The sequence below is a fragment of the Rhodotorula toruloides genome (genome assembly GCF_000320785.1).
Source record: "Rhodotorula toruloides NP11 unplaced genomic scaffold Scaffold5, whole genome shotgun sequence".
In the NCBI taxonomy this organism is placed as follows: domain Eukaryota; kingdom Fungi; phylum Basidiomycota; class Microbotryomycetes; order Sporidiobolales; family Sporidiobolaceae; genus Rhodotorula; species Rhodotorula toruloides.
The window spans coordinates 151854-169087 of record NW_015622965.1 but is presented as its reverse complement, the minus strand read 5'-3'; the positions used below and the strand labels follow the sequence as shown (position 1 = coordinate 169087).

At 61.5% G+C, this 17234-nt stretch overlaps 8 protein-coding genes across 8 annotated transcripts; 4 read left to right on the top strand and 4 right to left on the bottom strand.

Annotated features, from left to right (window-relative positions):
• Positions 1–146: 146 nt before the first annotated feature.
• RHTO_06779 (Kelch repeat containing protein) lies at positions 147–1444 on the bottom strand (the record flags this gene model as incomplete). Its single annotated transcript, XM_016420438.1, has 4 exons — positions 147–371; positions 448–864; positions 948–1213; positions 1282–1444. The coding sequence occupies 4 exons, from the start codon at positions 1442–1444 to the stop codon at positions 147–149; spliced, it is 1071 nt and encodes a 356-aa protein (XP_016274839.1).
• A 589-nt stretch (positions 1445–2033) lies between these two features.
• Positions 2034–3360, top strand: RHTO_06778 (heat shock transcription factor; the record flags this gene model as incomplete). The annotated part of the gene is made up of 4 exons (XM_016420437.1): positions 2034–2080; positions 2138–2741; positions 2797–2970; positions 3034–3360. The coding sequence occupies 4 exons, from the start codon at positions 2034–2036 to the stop codon at positions 3358–3360; spliced, it is 1152 nt and encodes a 383-aa protein (XP_016274838.1).
• A 338-nt stretch (positions 3361–3698) lies between these two features.
• Positions 3699–5843, top strand: RHTO_06777 (aarF domain-containing kinase; the record flags this gene model as incomplete). Its single annotated transcript, XM_016420436.1, has 6 exons — positions 3699–4387; positions 4448–4684; positions 4745–4865; positions 4924–5342; positions 5406–5694; positions 5787–5843. 6 exons carry the CDS (start codon positions 3699–3701, stop codon positions 5841–5843), a joined length of 1812 nt encoding a protein of 603 aa, XP_016274837.1.
• Positions 5844–6298: 455 nt separating this feature from the next.
• RHTO_06776 (uncharacterized protein) lies at positions 6299–6918 on the top strand (the record flags this gene model as incomplete). Its single annotated transcript, XM_016420435.1, has 4 exons — positions 6299–6440; positions 6503–6562; positions 6627–6709; positions 6772–6918. The coding sequence occupies 4 exons, from the start codon at positions 6299–6301 to the stop codon at positions 6916–6918; spliced, it is 432 nt and encodes a 143-aa protein (XP_016274836.1).
• A 235-nt stretch (positions 6919–7153) lies between these two features.
• On the bottom strand, positions 7154–8432 carry RHTO_06775 (Rhomboid family protein; the record flags this gene model as incomplete). Its single annotated transcript, XM_016420434.1, has 4 exons — positions 7154–7212; positions 7319–7571; positions 7666–7732; positions 7795–8432. The coding sequence occupies 4 exons, from the start codon at positions 8430–8432 to the stop codon at positions 7154–7156; spliced, it is 1017 nt and encodes a 338-aa protein (XP_016274835.1).
• A 122-nt stretch (positions 8433–8554) lies between these two features.
• Positions 8555–9915, top strand: RHTO_06774 (uncharacterized protein; the record flags this gene model as incomplete). The annotated part of the gene is made up of 4 exons (XM_016420433.1): positions 8555–8694; positions 8749–9360; positions 9418–9628; positions 9688–9915. The coding sequence occupies 4 exons, from the start codon at positions 8555–8557 to the stop codon at positions 9913–9915; spliced, it is 1191 nt and encodes a 396-aa protein (XP_016274834.1).
• Positions 9916–11605: 1690 nt separating this feature from the next.
• RHTO_06773 (UDP-galactopyranose mutase) lies at positions 11606–14021 on the bottom strand (the record flags this gene model as incomplete). The annotated part of the gene is made up of 11 exons (XM_016420432.1): positions 11606–11644; positions 11710–11808; positions 11940–12046; positions 12105–12843; positions 12902–12969; positions 13035–13164; positions 13270–13381; positions 13500–13523; positions 13631–13728; positions 13823–13878; positions 13985–14021. 11 exons carry the CDS (start codon positions 14019–14021, stop codon positions 11606–11608), a joined length of 1509 nt encoding a protein of 502 aa, XP_016274833.1.
• A 143-nt stretch (positions 14022–14164) lies between these two features.
• Positions 14165–17148, bottom strand: RHTO_06772 (capsular associated protein, glycosyltransferase family 90 protein; the record flags this gene model as incomplete). Its single annotated transcript, XM_016420431.1, has 11 exons — positions 14165–14207; positions 14267–14338; positions 14403–14560; positions 14619–14644; positions 14708–14720; positions 14786–14834; positions 14893–14938; positions 15004–15738; positions 15795–16144; positions 16197–17028; positions 17094–17148. 11 exons carry the CDS (start codon positions 17146–17148, stop codon positions 14165–14167), a joined length of 2379 nt encoding a protein of 792 aa, XP_016274832.1.
• Positions 17149–17234: the final 86 nt, after the last annotated feature.

Here is a 17234-nt window from a genome sequence, read left to right as displayed (position 1 = left end):
CTCCTTTCGGTTCGGTTCCCTTGCGTGTGTGCCGTGTTTCTCTCTCTCTCTCGACTGTTGTAATGCTCGTAGACTCTGTCATTGCACACTTTAGACCTCTTCTTCCCATGTCGTCCGCCGCCATCCCTCGAGAGCTGAGAAACGCCCTACTCGACGCTCAACTCCAACACCCACGCATCCCCCAACCGCTCATTCCGCTCGTCCAGTCCCCCATGCACGACGAGCCCTCGGCCCGAAGGCGAAAGCGCCGAGGCGAGCCATCCGCGCGGAGAGGGAGTCGGACCGGACGGCGAAATTTTGAGCCAGGAGAATTGAGGAAGGGTGGAGGTGCTGGTGGGATGGGAGAGGAGGGCGTAAGAGTCTGAGTGGAACTGTGCGCAATATGGGGGAGAGTTAGCGAGGAGAGGTAATGGGAGATGAGACGGGAAAAGGAAAGGGACAACGCACGAATCCAGCTCCGTCGTGGCCTAACTCTTTTGGTGCGGCCTCACGCTCGCCCATAGCCATCAACGCCACGACTTTCTTCCCGCTCCCATCGCCTAGATCAAGTTCCTCCCTCAATCCGACGAACGCATGAACGCTCCGTTTCGGAGGACCTTCGCCTCCTCCCTCTACACCCGCCTCAATACTCCTCCACTCCTTTGCGCGCACATCAAACACATCCAACCCACCCAACTCATACCCCGCGAACCCTCCAAACCTCGCCAAGAACCTCCCACCAGGGAGAGCAGTGAGGACTGTTCCGCCGCGACCGGGTTCAGGGGCGGAGGGGAGTGCGGACCAGGAGAGGGTGGTGAGGGAGAGGGAGTGCAGGGTTGAGAGGCGGCCGGCGGAGGGGCAGCCGGCGTGGAGGTAGAGGGTGTCCTGCGAGACGGAAAATCCAGACCGTCAACTTCTCATGGCTCGCGCGAGAAAGGAGATGGTGAAGAGCCAGCGGAAAGACGCACCCCCATCGCACACATCGTATGATAACTCCTCCCCTCTGGCCTCTCTCCCCGCGTCTCAACCTCCTCCCACCGCTGATCCTTCGTATCGAACTTCCAAATCGTGCCCGAGTCGGACGTGAGGGCGGACATGTCTTTGCCTCCGCGGCCGCCCCAGAGATAGAGGGAGGTATCGGAGGAGGAGGAGGAGGTGAGGGTTGCGCCGACGTGGGAGGGGGGCCAGGGGGAGGAGTTCGAGGAGGAGGAGGAGAGGGTCGAGAGGGATCCATCTGCGGGCGCACACTAGGTCAGCTCTTCACTTCGCCGTCACAACGCAAGACTAGTAGCTCGTACGCACCCTCGACATCCAACACATGCACATCCGCATCGACCGGCTGTCGAGGCTTCAACTCTCCCCCAAAGATGTAAGCCTTCCCGCCTGTGACTGCGAGCGAGTGAGATGAGCGCTGGAGGGTGTCGAGCGTGGCGATCTTGCGCCAGGAGGCGGTGAGGGTTGGCATGCTACTGCGTGCGTGAGGGCGGTGAGAGATGGGAAGTTGACGAAGCGGTGTGGGACAGTGAGAGTTGGCTGGGGTGGACAAGGTGGTGGTGCGAGTCTGGTGAGCTTGCGAGCGAGGCTGGCGAAGCGGTGTGCGAGGCGAGCGAGCGAGAGTGGAGCCCCTTGCTTGCCCTCCTCCCGCGGTCTGAGTCTGGTTTTGTATTCGGGAATACAAGCGGAATACAAACGGGCGGACGAGGGCGCTCTCGTCGTGCGCTCCTCCTGACCCTCTTCCAGTCCGTTCGCGCTTGCCTGCCGGTGCTCCTGCGCCACTTTCCGAGTTCTCTTCTTGGTCCCCGTCTGTGCGCTCTCCGCGTTGCCCACTCTTTCCTCCTTTTCTGGGCCTTCGTGGACCTTCGCACTGCCGACGAACCGACGAACGCTTGCTCGCTCGTCCTTTTCCCGCGCCTTGCTCTCTCTCTCTCTCTCTCTTTCCACTGACTCTGCTCGCTGTGCTCACGCCACCCGCTGCTCCTGCGCCCGCTGCTTGACCCGCTCCACTCGCTCACCTCGCTCAACTCGCTTGCCCTCGTTCCCCGCGGCCTGGCGCAATGTCCGCCGCAGTCTCTGCCCCGCCTATCGTCTCCCTCCCGTGCCCGTACGTCCCACTCTCCCGCTCTCGCCACCCTCACCGCGAACTGACACTTGCTCGCAGCTACACGGCGGGAGGTTGCCCGCTCTTCAACACGCTCGACCTTCCCGCCGACTCGCCCCGTTGCGCAGGCTCGTGCGCCCCTTCCCCCGCACCTGCCGCACCCGCCGCGCCCTCGCCCTCCTCCGCACCCAAGTCCCCCGCCGCCGCCGCGACGCCCTCCTCAACCGACTCGCTCTTCAACGCCCTCCTCCTCTCCGAACTCTCCTCCGGTCCAGTCGACTCGCTCCCGCTCCCCTCCGCACTGCTCAAACAAGACTCGTACCCGTCTTACCTCGACTTTGGCATCTCACCAGGCCAACTCGAGGTCCCCCCGCCTGCGACGTACTTGCCCCAGCCCGGTACGAGTTCGAGTACGGTGCAGTTGCCGCCGAGGAACGGCGCGGCGGGAGGGGAGAAGCACCAGTTGTGGGATATCGAGGAACTCGTCCCGCTCGACGGGCGCAAAAAGACTCGCACGACCCCGCCTCCGCCCGCTCGCTCGACTTCGGCAGCGCAGACGATCGCCTACGCCGGACAGGCAGACTTGAGCGTCTTGCCCCCGCTCCCTCAACCGCCTCAGGCTGCCTCGCCGACGCCGAGCGACGAAGAGACCGAAGTCGTTACCGTGCGTCCCTGCGCCTCTCTCTCCCACGCGCTTACTGATCCGTCTCGCTGTGCAGCCCTTCATCTCGAAATTATCATACCTCCTCTCGCACGCCGAATACGAGCCCTGGATCCGCTGGGACTCGACGGGCCAATACATCCTCATCGCCCACACGAAACCGCACCTCCTTTCCATCTTGGAAAAGTTCTTTAGGCACACGGTGTCGAGTAGCTTTATTCGGCAGCTGAATGTGAGTCGCGGACGGACTTTCTCTCGTTTCTCGCGCGAGGAGGAGCTGACGGTGGACGAGCAGATCTACGGCTTCAAACGCGCCTCGACCTCCTCACTCCTCTGCCTGCTCCTCGACTCGACGCCCCTCCCCTCCCTCCCCTCCTCCTCTTCCACCTCGCCCGAAAGCGAAACCTTCTCAGCATCCGACTACTCGGCCTTCCACAACCCCTCCTTCTTCCGCTCCGACCCTAGCCAGGGAAGGGTGTGTAGGCTAGGACGGTTGAAGCCGATTACGAAGGAGAGGGGGCCGAGGAATAGGAGTAAAAAGGCAGCGGCGGGACAGGGAGGGGGGAGGAAGGGGAAGAAGGCTGTTGGGCAGGGAGGGTCGGATGGGAGCGAGTCGCCTTGAGTCGTAGGGCGAAGAGGAGGAGGAGGAGGAGTCGCTTGATATGCCCCGTACGTGCACACACCATAGACGCTTCTCAACGATGTACCCCTGTTGTTCGCCTTTTTTCGCTTTTCTTTCCGTCGGCAATGTTTGATGTTCCCCTTCGTCCCGGTCTGTTTCGTTGTACACCCTTTGAAGCTTGATTCAGTTGCAATACTCTCACACTCCGTCGTGTGCCGGCTTCCGATCGCGAGCGCTGATTGTCCGGAGTCCGAACCCGCCGCCGAACGACGAGCGACTCGTCACCTTTCCTCCGTCGCTCTCCTTGCTGCTCGAGTGTGTTGTGGTGCTAGGGAGGAATGTTCTCACGGCTGCGGATACCCCGACCTGCTTCGCCGTTCGCTGCGCCACCGCGACGACTCGCACGACCACCACCTCCTCATCGAACTCGCCTCTCGTCGACTCTCTCCTCCACCAAGCCCCCACCGCCCAGCACACGACGATGGCAAACTCTCGGCCTGGTCGGGCTAGCAGGCGCAGGACTGTACACCTACGACCGGGAATTCAACGCCTCTGCCCTCCTCCGTTCCTTCCGCACCTTCATCTTCGGCCTCACCCTCGCCCTCGACTTCAAACTCAACTTTGACGCACACGATCCAGAGGGAATCGATCGGATCCACGAACGGACGGCGAGGAGGTTGTCAGAGTTGGTCGACAAGAACCAGGGGATGTATATCAAGCTTGCGCAGAGTCTGGCCATCCAGGCTGCGATACTGCCGAAACCTTATCGCGAGGCTTTCGCAAACGTGTTCGATGCCGCACCCGCCGTTCCGTACGACGAGGTCGTCCGTGTCTTCAAGCGCGAGTTTGGGGTCAGACCTGAAGAGGCGTTTGAGGTGTTTGAGGAGAGGCCGGTCGCGAGCGCGTCCATTGCGCAGGTTCATAGGGCGAGGTTGAGGGCGGAGGAGGGCAGGCCGTGGAGGAGTGAGGAGGAGGGGTGGGTCGCGGTCAAGGTGCGGAAGGAGGCGGTTCCGAAACAGATGGAGTGGTGCGTCCCCTCGTGCTCGCCTTCTCGTACTGAGACTGATGTGTGTGCTACGCCGTGCAGGGACTTGTTCTGCTACCGCGCCCTCCTCTATTCCTACGAGAAACTCTTCGACCTCCCCGTCGCCTTCATCTCGCAGTACGTCTCGGAGCAGATGCGCAAAGAGGCGCACTTGGAGAACGAGGCGAGGAACGCGGAACAGACGGCGAAGTATCTTGCGGATGAACCGGGGTTGAGGGACAGGGTTATGGTGCCGAAGGTGCATTGGAGGTGGACCGGGGAGAGTATCATGACCGCCGAGTGAGTTCGCCGGGATTATTGACGTGGGAGGAGGTGAGTTGATGAGTTTGCGCGGCGCAGTTTCGTCTCGGCGTGTCGGTTGACGGACAAGAAGCGGTTGGACGAGTACCGGCTCTCGCTCAAGGAGACGATGGACACCGCGACCGAGCTCTTCTCCGCCATGGTGTTCAAGTGGGGCTGGGTGCGTTGCGCTCGCTCTCCTTCGCCGTGACAGAGCTGACGAGCGACGTCGCGCGTAGGTCCAAGCGGATCCTCACCCCGGCAACCTCCTCGTCCGACCTAACCCTTCCCGCCCTTCGCACCCTCAAGTAGTCCTAATCGACCACGGTCTCTACGTCCGACTCCCCGAAGACTTCCGCCACGACTACTGTCTCCTGTGGCAATCGCTCTTCACGGGCGACATTCGCACGATCGAGGACATCGCCGTCAAGTGGGGCATTCGGCGGCAGAACAGCGATATCTTTGCGAGCCTGACGCTGCTGAGACCGCATCGGTTGAGGAAGAAGAAGAGTGAGGAGGAGTTGACGAGTGAGGAGAGGGAAAAGCGCGAGAGGGAGAAGTATGAGCAGCGCGCAGGGTTGAAGGAGAGGTTGAAGACGATGCTCGAGAGTGAGGAGTTGATACCCCGCCAGTTGATCTTTGTCACGAGGGCGATGCGGTGCGTTCGCTCCCGCTCTTTCGCTCTCTCGTCTCGCTGACTCGGGTTGTTGCACGCTTGCAGGATGATGCAAGGCAACAACCAAGCCGTTGGGAGCGTCACGAACCGCCTCGCCATCTCCGCCCACTGGGCCGCGACCGGTCTCGCCCTCTCCCAACCCTCGTCCTCCTCCTCCCTTCGCACAATCGGCCTCCGCTCCTTCGCAGCCGAGAAACTCCGCCTCGTCGTCTTCCGCGTCGTGCTGGTGTTTATCGATATCGGGTTCTTGTTGACGAGGGTCAGGGCGTGGTGGATGGAGACGATGGGAAGGAAGGGGGAAGGGCTGGAGGATCTGTTGCAAAAGCAGGTGACGGTGCGTCTCTCGCTCTCCATCGTTGCTTCCTGAGCCTGTGGGTAGGTCCTGGAGCTGCTCGTCGCTGACTTCCCGCTCGTTTCTTTCCGCAGGACATGGCGAGAGAAGAGTTTGGAGTAGAGATTGGCGAGGAGGCGTTCCAGGGGTGATTCGTCGTCCTCGCATATGCATCGCACAGACTATCTATCTACTCTACGCTCTTCCACGTTCTCGAAAAGCCTGTCCAGAGCGATGTCGAGCAAATCGCAAGTCGGCCTTCGCAACGGCGCCTCTCTTCCTCAGCTTCGCCGCGCACTTCTCTCCGCTCGATCTGATGCCGAGTCCTCGTTGCAAAGCTGATCTTCCCGACAAGTCGAGACCATCGCCGCACCGCCACGCACGCCGTGACGGGCGCCTTCGAGGGGTCGCCGCTGCGTCACCAAGGCGCTTGAGAATCGAAGTCGCCTCGCGCTCGTTTCCCCGCTTCGTTCGTCGTTCTGCTCCTTCTTTCCACTCTCAAACGACACTTTACAGGCACTGTGAGCTCCACCGCGTCTCCTGGTGTCGAGGTGACGGTGCTGACACGACCTTCTCTCTCCTCTGCTCCGCTCAAAGAGCAGCAATCATGTCCAGCATCACCGACACCATCAAAGGCGCGCTGGAGTCCGTCGGATACCCCAACAAGGAGGAGAAGCTCGGAAACTACGAGCACGACGCCGCTCACGGATCGGGCGTCGTCGACCATGAGCCTCCGTCGGGACTTTGGGGTGCGTCTTGCCCGTGCTTGCCGCTTGAGCGTGATTGGGCTGACTCGTGGTGTTCTCGATAGACGAGATTCACGGCGAGAGCGGCTTGCGGAACATGAAGGCGCACGGTAACATCGGCGGAGGTGCGTTCACCTCTTTCCTTCGCTTCGTCGACGGTCCCCTCGTTGACCCGAGTTCTCCGCGCAGGCCACGATTCAGGATTGGGACGCAAGGCAGTTGAGCACCAGGAGCAGCTCGCCGAGCGATCGCGTCTTGCGCGCGAGGGCAAGGTCCGTCTCCCTATCGCTCCTTTGCCTCATTCTTCGACGTCTGACAGTCTGCCGCCGCACAGTTCACGCCCCATGTCAAGCACGACAAGCTTGTGAACCAGGACGACGAGCACCGCGAGCTTGCGGCGGGCGCGGACACGCTTGCGGACTTGCCGACGACTGAGCAGGGTGGTACGGGACGGCAGGCGGATGAGCAGAGGCTTGTCTGAGGGCGTCGTTGAGGTGGGACGCCGTACATGAGTTGTAGCATACAAGCTCTGTACATACGCACGTGTTCTGTCGTCCTCCCCCACCTCTGTGCGTGTCGAGAGAAGGAAGGTAGAACGGAATGGCGAGTTGCGAGATCGTACAACCGGGAGACAGCGATGCGAATAGTACAACAAGCAGGTGAATGGTGCAGGTGGATGCGAGAGGATGGGCGACGAGCGAGAGGAGGGGCGGTTTCTAGATGCGGCCGACCTTGCGGAGGAAGAAGGCGAGTCCGGCGAGGATTCCGCCGACATCTGCAAGATAGTAACAGTCAGTCTCGATGCAAAGACGCTGGTGCATCCTGCCCCTGTCCCAGCTGGACGAAGGAGTCGGATGAGCGTGACGCAAAATGAGACTCACGTCCGGCCGAGTCGCTCATACCGTTACGCCTGAACAGACTGCTATACAAGTCGTAGGCGAAAACGCCCGAGACGACGAGCCACGCCGGGACGGGGAGGACGAAGAAGAGGAGGAACTTGTCGCGCGGGAAGAGGGCGGCGAAGAAGGAGACGATGCCGTAGGCTGCGCCTGACGCGCCGTGCGCCGAGTAGTTCGGCGCCTCCTTGTTGAAGAACCGGTTGAAGAAGAGCGAGACGGCTGAAGCGGTGACGCCCTGCAGTGTCGAAGCTCGTCAGTACAGGATCGCGCAATCCTCGAAAGTCTGCCCACGCAGGCTCCGCATGCGGGGGAGGCACAACGACACTCACGGCGAAGACGTATAGGGAAATGAAGCCCGTGTTGCCGAGAAGCGTGATGACGCCGGGAGCGAAGAAGCTGCGGTTTGAGACGGATGCGTTAGTCGACTCCGCATTGATCAGGGGTAGGCGGGCACGCACAAGAGCGAAAGCATGTTAATGAGGATGTGCCCCGTCGCTTCATGCGAGAACGTCGAAGTCAGGAGCGTCCACACTCGACCTTGCGTGAAATTGTGCCACGAGACGGTGAAGTTGTCCTGCAGGAAGCGCAGCCACGACGGGTCGCGGAACCGTCGTGCGAGCTCGAATCCGTACTTCCAGGCGGCGTAGACAGCGAGGTTGAGGGCGATCAAACCGCCGACGACCCACATGGGCGGGATCGAGTTGATGCGGTCTCGCCATGTCGGTCGCGGCCCTTCGCCCCATTGCCAGTCGTTGCTCCTGCCGTAGCTTGGCCTGCCCCTCGACCTGCCGTAGTACGACCTGGGACCCCTCGCAAGAGCCGAAGAGGTGAAAGTCCGCGTTCCAACCGGTCTCCGCGCCGCATTCGGCTGGTGGAAAGCCTGCCGCAGGCCGTAAAAGGTTGCAGACGGCCTGGCTGTCGGTGTCGAGCCGTACGAAGGCGTGAACGTGGCGAGTCCTGGTCGGGGCGATGCGAAGGCGAACGGGTAGAGAGCGGGGCCGCATGAGGGCTGGAAGAAGGCGGGCGCGAAGGGTGACGGCCTCCCAATACGTCTCAGCAGTGTCCGCACCGCGCTGAACGGTCCAGCGGCAGCCATGGCGGGCGAACGGTGGCGACGAAGAGGTCAACCTGCGCGAGGAGAGGTTCGCGCGGAACCACTCACACCGTCACCGCTCTCCGGCTGGCTGAGACGCTTGGCTGCTCGTTGGAACGCTCAGGATGGGCTGGCTAGGCTTGCGGACCGCGCCGGTGCGAGCGGTGTTGAGGCAGTCCTCATCGCGAGCGGTTGTGGGATACCTGGCGGTGTCGACGGGCGCGGCAAGCGTGACGAGCGTGGTAGACAGCGTGAGCGAGTACAGGTGTGTCTGAACGTGCTCGCAAGCTCGCTATCGCAGCTGACCGCGACTTTGCAGGTTCCCACATCCCCTCGTCTCGACGCAACTTCACCTCCTCCTCTCGCTCGTGGTCTTGACCGTCATTTGCCTCGCTGCTCGGCTCCTCGAGCGTCTAGGGGGCGGCCGGCGAGCTTTGACCGGCGGGGCTGCTCATGTTCACTCTTCCTCGTCCGCACGACTACTCGCCTCTCTCGCATCACTCCTCCCGGCTCCGCCTATCGCTTCGACTCTCTGGACACACCTCACGTCGTACACCATCACGGCCGCCCTTTGCTCGACTCTCGCTGCTCTTCTCGACATCCGCGCCCATCGAACCCTCAATCCTTCCTTCTGGTCCTTCGCCCGGCTCCTCCCAATTCTGATCACCGCCTTCGTCACCCTCGTATCACCTGCGCGTCTTCTACCCTCACCATTGACGAACGCACGAACTGCGGTGCCCGGCCTTATCGTCGCGGCGACGCTCGCGGGTGGAGCGGGTATCTCGACGGAAGGTGGACGAGGCGGATGGCCTTGCGCGGTTGGCTGGGCGATAGCGGTAACCGGGTGGGTGTTGGCTGTTCAGACGGGAACTGAGCAGGCGGAAGAAGGAGAAGTTGCGGCTCGTAGGGCGACGGACGACTCGATCGAAGGGTGCGCTCGCCTCGCGCTTCCTCAGAATAGACGTGACTGACTACCGAATGATAACAGGTCAAGCTCAACTGCGCCGCCTACTATCTTCCTCCACCTCCTCCTGTCCGTCCTCCTCCTCGCCCTTCCGACCGCTCTCTCGGGCGAAATCGCTTTGATTCAACGTTACCGACATTATGGCTTCTTCACCGAGATTGGCTTCTGGCTGCAAGAGGTCGTTACGTCGCTGTGCGGCCTGGCGAACCTCGCGGCGTTCTGGCACCTCATCGCTGTTTGTTCACCCTTTGCCTGCGATACTCGAGCAAGCGGCTGACCTACCTCTCTTTGCAGAACTGCGACGCCCTCACTACCTTCCTTGCCGTCGGCATCAAGGACTTCGTCCTTCCCCGCGTCTTCAACCTTCTCCTCGACAACCCGCTCGACTCCCTCTCGCTCGGCGAAGCGACTCTTTCGACGCGACAACAGCTCTTCATCTTTGCGCTGGTCGCAGCGCTCCTCTTTATGTCGCGGCTTGGAGCGGAAGAGGGAGAAAGCGGTCGAGGAAGACGAAAGGAGTGAAGGAGGCTGGGTTGAGCGGTAGAGTCGGAATGTTGTCGTATTATCAGCCTGTGCGTTCTCACATTTCTCAGGTCTCGACGTACTGCCAAGAGCGAGACTGAGTGAGGGAGATGCGCCGGGACGAGGGGGAAACGAGGGACCACTCACGTCGGGCTGCTCCAGAATCAACTCGTTCGCTCCAAACAAGACGTTGTCCACCGCTTCAACGCCAACCATGAAGGAATGGTCCTGATTCGCCACTTCGTACTGCAGCCGGTGCAGTACGAGTTGGCGGGAGTCGAAGGCGAGCGAGGAACGGGGCGAAAACGGCCGTCAGCGACTGCTCTTCTCGCTCGAGGTGGTCTCCCTTTCGGTTACTTCCTACGTCTCTCAAGGTACAGAATCGTCGTTGACTACTCCTTCTCTTGCAGAAACGACTATACAACGGTCCGCTTCGCCTACAACGACGCGATGACCCGCCGTTCTTCCTCCTCCTTCCTCGAGCCAACCTCCCTTCTCCCTCCATCCACCTCCTCTCCTGCTTGTATGCGCAACCTCCGGTCTTAGGCTGTTCAACGTCGATGCCGACCTCTGGCGAAGCTGGAACGTCGTTGCTGGCGAGGTTGGCACGGGGAGGTTGCAGGCTCGTCGAATGGCGCGTATCGCTGTGGGATGGGTGTCGGGCGGTCTGCTGGATAATCACGTCAGCATTGCATCCTGAGGAGATTCGAACCGCTTGGATGGGGGGTGTAGCGTCGCAGGAAGAGGTCGGTGGGAAAATGCGGACACGGCGGAAGACGGCTTCGTCGGCAAGTCTGGAGCAAAGCGTCGAGCGCAGAGCGCACACGACGCAAGAGAAGTCGCACAATGAAGGTTTGGGCGCTGATAAGGTCGCTGGAAGACGCAGAGGCGAGAGAAGTCGCCTGAGAAGGCCAGCGGAAAGCGCGTTGCGGGTCCTTCCTCGTCCAGCAATGTTTCGCGAGTCGAGCTTGTGCCGCACAGACGTCCAAAGCTGTAGAACAGCCGTCGGAGCGCCATACAGTGGGCGTGAAGAGCGAGGCAATCGAGAATATCGACTGCGCCCGGCGCTGGAACCCTCTCGAGATGTCGCGCCGTCCTCCTAACGAACCGAGATAAGCGTGTTCGACACTTGAAGTGTGCGGTCAAATTCGAGCATGGAGCCTGAGTCGTCGAGAAGCACGAGTAGGGCGAGGTCGACTCGCAGGTCTCGACGGTCTGTAGAAACGGGCGCCTCGAGAGGATCTAATGTCGTCCCGGGTGTGTAGGTGCGACTTGCGAGTCGAACAGCGCGGTGGTCACGCAGGCGAGAAATAAGGCGAAGTTGGAGTGAACGCCAGGGCGATTCCCAGCTCATCCCGCTCGATACTCCGCTTCTCCCGCCAGCTCGTTCGTGATGAGATGCGAGATGCCGTAGCCGGGAGAGCGAGAGCGGTAGGTAGACGGAGTCGAAGTCGGAGAGGAAGGTAAGGAAGAGCGATCGTAAGGAGGAAGGCGAGAGCGAGTCGGAGAGGCGAAGAGCCGATTCGCACGCTTGTCGCGCTGGACGTGCCACAGAACGGGCTCGAATGAACGTCTAGGTGTATAGCAAGGGAGAAACAACGGCATGCTGTAAGGACAGTGTAAGAAACGAACGCTGGAGGCTGTATCCCGCAACCTCGAAAGACCCTCCGACCTCGCTCTAGTCGACCGCTTACAACCTCCTCTCGGTGTTCCTGCGACCGTTGACGTACTGCCAAGAGCGAGGCTGAGTGAGGGAGATGCGCTGGGACGAGGGGGAAACGAGGGACCACTCACGTCGGGTTGCTCCAGGGTCAACTCATTCGCTCCGAACAATACATTGTCGACCGCCTCGACGCCAACCATAAAGGAATGATCCTGATTCGCGACCTCGTACTGCAGCCGGTGCAGTACGAGTTGGCGGGAGTCGAAGGCGAGCGAGGAACGGGGCGAAGACGGCCGTCAGCCACTGCTCTTCTCGCTCGAGGTGGTCTCGTTCGACGCAGGAAACGTGAGAGGAAACGCACTTTGTACGAACCGAACCGACCGCGCGACCAGATGCTGTACTTCTCGCGGAGCTCGGGGAGGAGGACGGCGAGCTGGCCATTGCGCTTGAGCGAAGGGGTGGGGTAGCCTGCGCACAAGGCCATCAGCGGCGGCTCGAGAAAAGGCTAGGAGGCAACGCAGCGCACCGTGGTGGAACTTGCGGTGGTAGGTCGAGACAATCTCGTCCTCGGGCTGGAGCAAGCCCGTGTTGACGAGTCCCTGAATCGACTCGGCGAGGAGGTTGGCCTCGTCGACGGGCTTCTGGGTCGACTGCGAGACCTCGAGCATGAGGGACCAGTACGGTCCTGCGCGCTCGGTCTTGGTGTCGATGCCGGACGAGAGCTTGGGGTCGGCAGTCTGGATCGTGCGGAGCTTGACGTCGGCCTGAGGGCAGTTGTAGGGCGAGTAGTTGGAGAAGACGGTCGCGCGGTAGAAGGGGCAGTCGTCCTCGGGGAAGTAGAGCCAGCACTTGTCGCCGATGCGAGGGGGGAGGACGCCGCGGATTCCGACGCCGATGACGTGCGTCGACGAGTAGACGAGCTCGCGCGAGGTCGAGCGGAGGTTCTCGAGCTCGTCCGACATCTCGGTGATCTGGTCGAGCGGCATCGTCGAGATCATCGAGCGGTACGAGATGGTCGTGCCGTCCGAGAGGTGCGCAATCTTCTTCGACGCCTCGATCTTCTGCACCGACTTGCCGAACTGGAAGCGCTCCTGAGGGAGCGTCTTGGCAACCGCCTTCCAGATACCGCCGGTTCCGTCGCGCGCAGGGAAGCGGAACGTCGCATTCGGGCCCCAGTTGCCGGCAACCTTCTTGTTGAGCACGTTCGAGACGACGAGCTTGAGACTCGGTGCCGCGACACGCTCACCGAGCCACTCGCATTGCATCTGCGGGGCGAGTGAGCATTAGCGTGGGGGAAGGAACGGTCGAAGGGGGGACACAAACCTCGCTCGTCGGCGTCGCCCAGACCTTGAAGTTGTAAGGGCGCATGAAGAGGTCGGCAAGTCCGACACCTGTTCCACAGCACCGGTCAGCAAGGGAGCCCGCCGCGAAAAGCGAGAGTGCCGGGCGAACTCACCCATCATGCGAACGATCCACTCATCAAAGTTCCTGGGCTTGGTAGCCGCACGAACGCGCTCCTCGGCGGCGTCAATCATGCCCTCAATGCACCTGACCTGCTCCTCGACCGGAAGCATCGTGATGTTGTTCTGCGAGGAGGTGCGCACGGAGCAAATGTCAGTACAGCTGTTCGCGGATGCTTTTTTGCGACTTCTGTCACTGGCAGCAGATGCAAGAGAACCCTCGCGACGCACCTGGTAGGGGTAGGGAACCCAGACACCCTTCGAGCGAACGTACGAGACGCGCTCGTGCTCGTACCAGTCATCGGGCTTGGGGAGCGCCTCGTTGATGCAGTCGTCAAAGTAGCTGCACAGACGGGGCTGTCAGCGTCTCTGCGACGTCGGGCTCGACCGCCAACAATGTCTCCTCCGCCTGTCGATCGCAAAAGTCCCGGACATCCGCGCAAAGAAAGCGGGAAACTCACAGGTAGTGCGAGAAGATGACATGTCTGCGTGTGCAGGAAAGAACGCGAGGTCAACCCAACGGAACGCGGTGTACGAGCGATTTCTAGCGCCAACGGGCGAGTTGCGGAGGAGGAGGAAATGGGGTGCGCACCCTCCGACGTCGAAGAGGAAGCCTTCGGGCGTGACGTCCGTCGAGGCGAGACCGCCAGCCTCTGCCTGAGCGTCGACGACCGTGAAGTTGGTGTGCTTCTGCGGAACGTGGCGAGCGAGCCGTTTCAGCGGGACCTTGGGAAAGACGCGACGAGACCTCCGACGACGCGCGCAAGGAGTGGGAGAGACGAACCAGCTGGTGGAGACGCTTGGCAGCACCCAATCCGGTCGGTCCTGCGCCGACAATCACTGTGTGCGGGCGAGGAGGGGTGAGTTGTTGGACGTGGCTGGAGAGGGACGCGTTCGAGTCGCGCTGGACTGGCTCAAGCGAGCTCGCGGGAGGAGTTGGGCGTACAGACATCGACACTCTGAGTGGGAGCAGTGGCAGCCATCGTGCAAGCAGGCGGAAGGAAGAGAACGAAGCGAGAGGGAGAGAGAGAGAGCAATCGGAACATCCGACGAGCGAGTCTCGAACGCAGCAACGAACAGGGGAAACTGCGAAGTGGTAATTGCAAGATGCGCACACGCCCCTCGTCTACTGCAGCTTCACCGGACCATTCCACCGCGGTTCGACAGACCTGCGACGGAGAGAGGGTCAGCGGGACGACTTGGAGGTCTTCGCAGTGTGGCGACTCACGTATCGCCTGTGAAGTCGTTACTGCCAGGCTCAGTCTCGTCATTGAAGAGCCGTCCATACTCGAGGAGGAGCCTGCACATCGTCCCTTTGTCAATCGCCCGGTCGCGAAGTCGGAGAAGGGAGACGTCGGACACACCTGAACTGGTAAGCCTCGAGGTCGGCCCACCGGTAGCACTGCTTGACCCATTCCTTGCCCGCGACGGCAATATCCTTCGCGAGGTCGTCGTGCGCGCCTTCGCCGTTGATCCCGCCTCGGTAGAACGCGAGGATGTCCCACATGTCGGCGTAGTCCACCTGCGGTGTTATGAGATTAGCTGCGGGTCCTTACGAGAGGGAACAGAAAGAGACGCACCTGCATTGGGATGAAGTGCAGCCAGGCTGTTTCGACCGGAGATGCAAGGTCAGCGGAGAGCGAAGCGTCATAGCAAGGCCGTGACGCACGAATAGCCCAGTCCTGCACGAGCGAAGACACGGAGAGTCAGCAGAGTGATAGCAGAGAAACAGCGAGCGGCGACTCACCGTCCAGAACTCGGGGAAGACGGTCGCCTTGACGACTGCGGCGTTCGAGCTGCACTTCCGAATATCAACGGTTTGTCCGAGTATGAGCGAGCGAGGAATCGACGCACAGCATGAGACGGCGGAAGCGACCAGACCAGCTGTTGCCGTCGACATCTGTGGAAGTCGAGGCGGAAAGTCAACTTTGCCTTCATCCGAAGAGTAGCTCGACGGCGACGCACCGAGCACAAACTTGTACAAGCTCGCCCGGTCAAACGACACGCGCTTGTCGTAGCCCTGGAAGACCTCGAACATCTTGTCGCACGTCCCGTCCTCCTTGACGCACTGGACAGGCGGTCCGACCATGCCGGTATCGAGGAAGAGCGGGTTGAGGCGGTAGTTGGGAACTTCGACTGAGCGCATGACGTCGTTCTCGTCTGTGATGGTGATGTTTCGGAACCCGTCTTCTTGATGCGAGAGGAGGTGGAGTCGAGAGCGCTGAGAGGTCCGCCAGGGCGTCTTGCTTTCCCACAAAGGGCCAGACGTCTGACCCCTCCAGTGCAGGCTCGTGAACGGTCGGTCCTCCCATGCCGGATCGTGCTGCGACTCGAGCTCGAGCTGCTCGACGATCAAGGCGTGCACGTCCCCGAAGGTGGTCTGCACTCCCGGCGTAAAGAGCGGCATGACGCGAGTCGGGTGGTGCTCGAACACCCACGAGGTCGTAGCGTGCGTGTGGCGGTAGTGAGGCGCATAACAGACGTCCATGTAGCCTTTGAAGTCGCCGACGAGCGAGCCGATCGACTCTTCCGGATGCGAGGGCATTTCGAACCCTGTTGCGTCGAGCGAGGCGTGGTAGCCGTAGCCTTCGAAGCCGAGTTCGCGCGCGGGACTGCCGGGAGGACAGAAGATCGGGTAGCCCCAGTGCGGGAACGGACCGCGCTCCTTTGGCCAGAACGGCGGCTCCTCCTCGTCGTCGTCTGCGCGCGAGACGAGTCAGCATATTTGAACGAGACACGATGTCGTGTCGACGCACATTCGCCCTTCTTCGCCAAGTCCTCCAGCCTGATCCGCTCCTCCGCCGCGACCGCAATCCTCGCTCCATCGTGCCCGTTGTAGACGATCGTCATGTCGGGCAAGAAGTGCGCGAATCGGCTCATGAGGAACTCTACGCCCCTCGCGCGGTCGTGGTGCGCAAGCGGGCCCTCGCGGAGGACCTTGCCGTTCTCGACCCGGATCGTCCAGGTCGTGTCGACGACTTCTTGCATAACTCCGATGCGCTTGCGGAAGACGCTGGGCTTGAAGGCGCGGTACATGAGGAGGTCCTTGTCGATGAGGTCGAACTCGTCGATCAGGAGGACCTTGTGCGCTTTCGCGAAGGCGTACCTGCGGGCGAGCGATCAGTGCAAGTCTGTGGCATAGAGCAGATCGAACGCACCATCGGTCAAACCCCTTTGGAGGATTCCGCCCGTTCCGCCGCTTGTACTCCTTGACAGCCTGCGCGAACGTCCGGCTCTGCGAGTTCTTCAAGTCCTCCCACTTCTGCTTCGCCTGCGCCATGAGCCCCGGAATCGGGTGAGTCTTGCCCTCCTCGAGTTTGATGCGCGAGTCGATGCCGACCGGGGGCAGCTCCTCAGGCTTGAGCGGAGCAGCCTTCTTCACGACGGGCTGCTGTCCCACGCCGCCTGCGCCGCCGAGCAGGTTGTCCGCGCCGAGCGGAGCTTGTTTCAAGCCTGCTCCTCGCCACCGTATCGCATCTGCTGCTCGCTGCGGAATGTAGGGCCCGACAGCGCCTTGAACGCGGAGCTTCACGGATTGAGACGAAGGCGAAGTCGAGTAGGTGAGGTAGAGGAGGATGAAGGTGACGAAGCCGATGATGGGAAGGAGAGGCCCTCGTCGTCCAAGGAGGTAGAACGGTCGCAAAGCAATGTTGCGAGCGAGGATAAGTGGAGATGCCGTCCCTCTTCGACCCGCTCCTTCCGAGTAGAACGGCCGCGCCGGCGCCGCACTCGCGCGCTTCCCAAACGTCGGCAGGTGTCCATCTCTGTCCTTCCGCCCATCGCCCGCCTTGCCACCCCCGAACCAGCTCGACCACTTCGAAGTCGGAGAAGGCGGAAAGGCGGTTCCCGTCGAGCTCTTGCGGTGATGCCGTCCGAGCTGCGGTGTCGCGCCTACTCGAGGAGTCTGTGGTACTCGACTTGACTGATCGATCCAAGGAGAAGGAGGAGCATTGAAGCCGTTTCCGGGGAGAGTCGAGACAGGTGTCGTGGCTGTCCCGTCGCAGACCAAGGATCAGCTTGTCTAGCGCACCTTTCGGACAGAGTGCAGCACTCACCGGAGTCTCCCATCACCGACGTGCGCCTCCCGACGCCCGTGTTGAGCGGCTCCATCCCTCGCGAATGATCCAACTTCCTGTCGAGCGAGAGAGCGGTGCCGCAACGCCCGGGCGTGATCAACTGAGCGTGTAGGGTGCAGA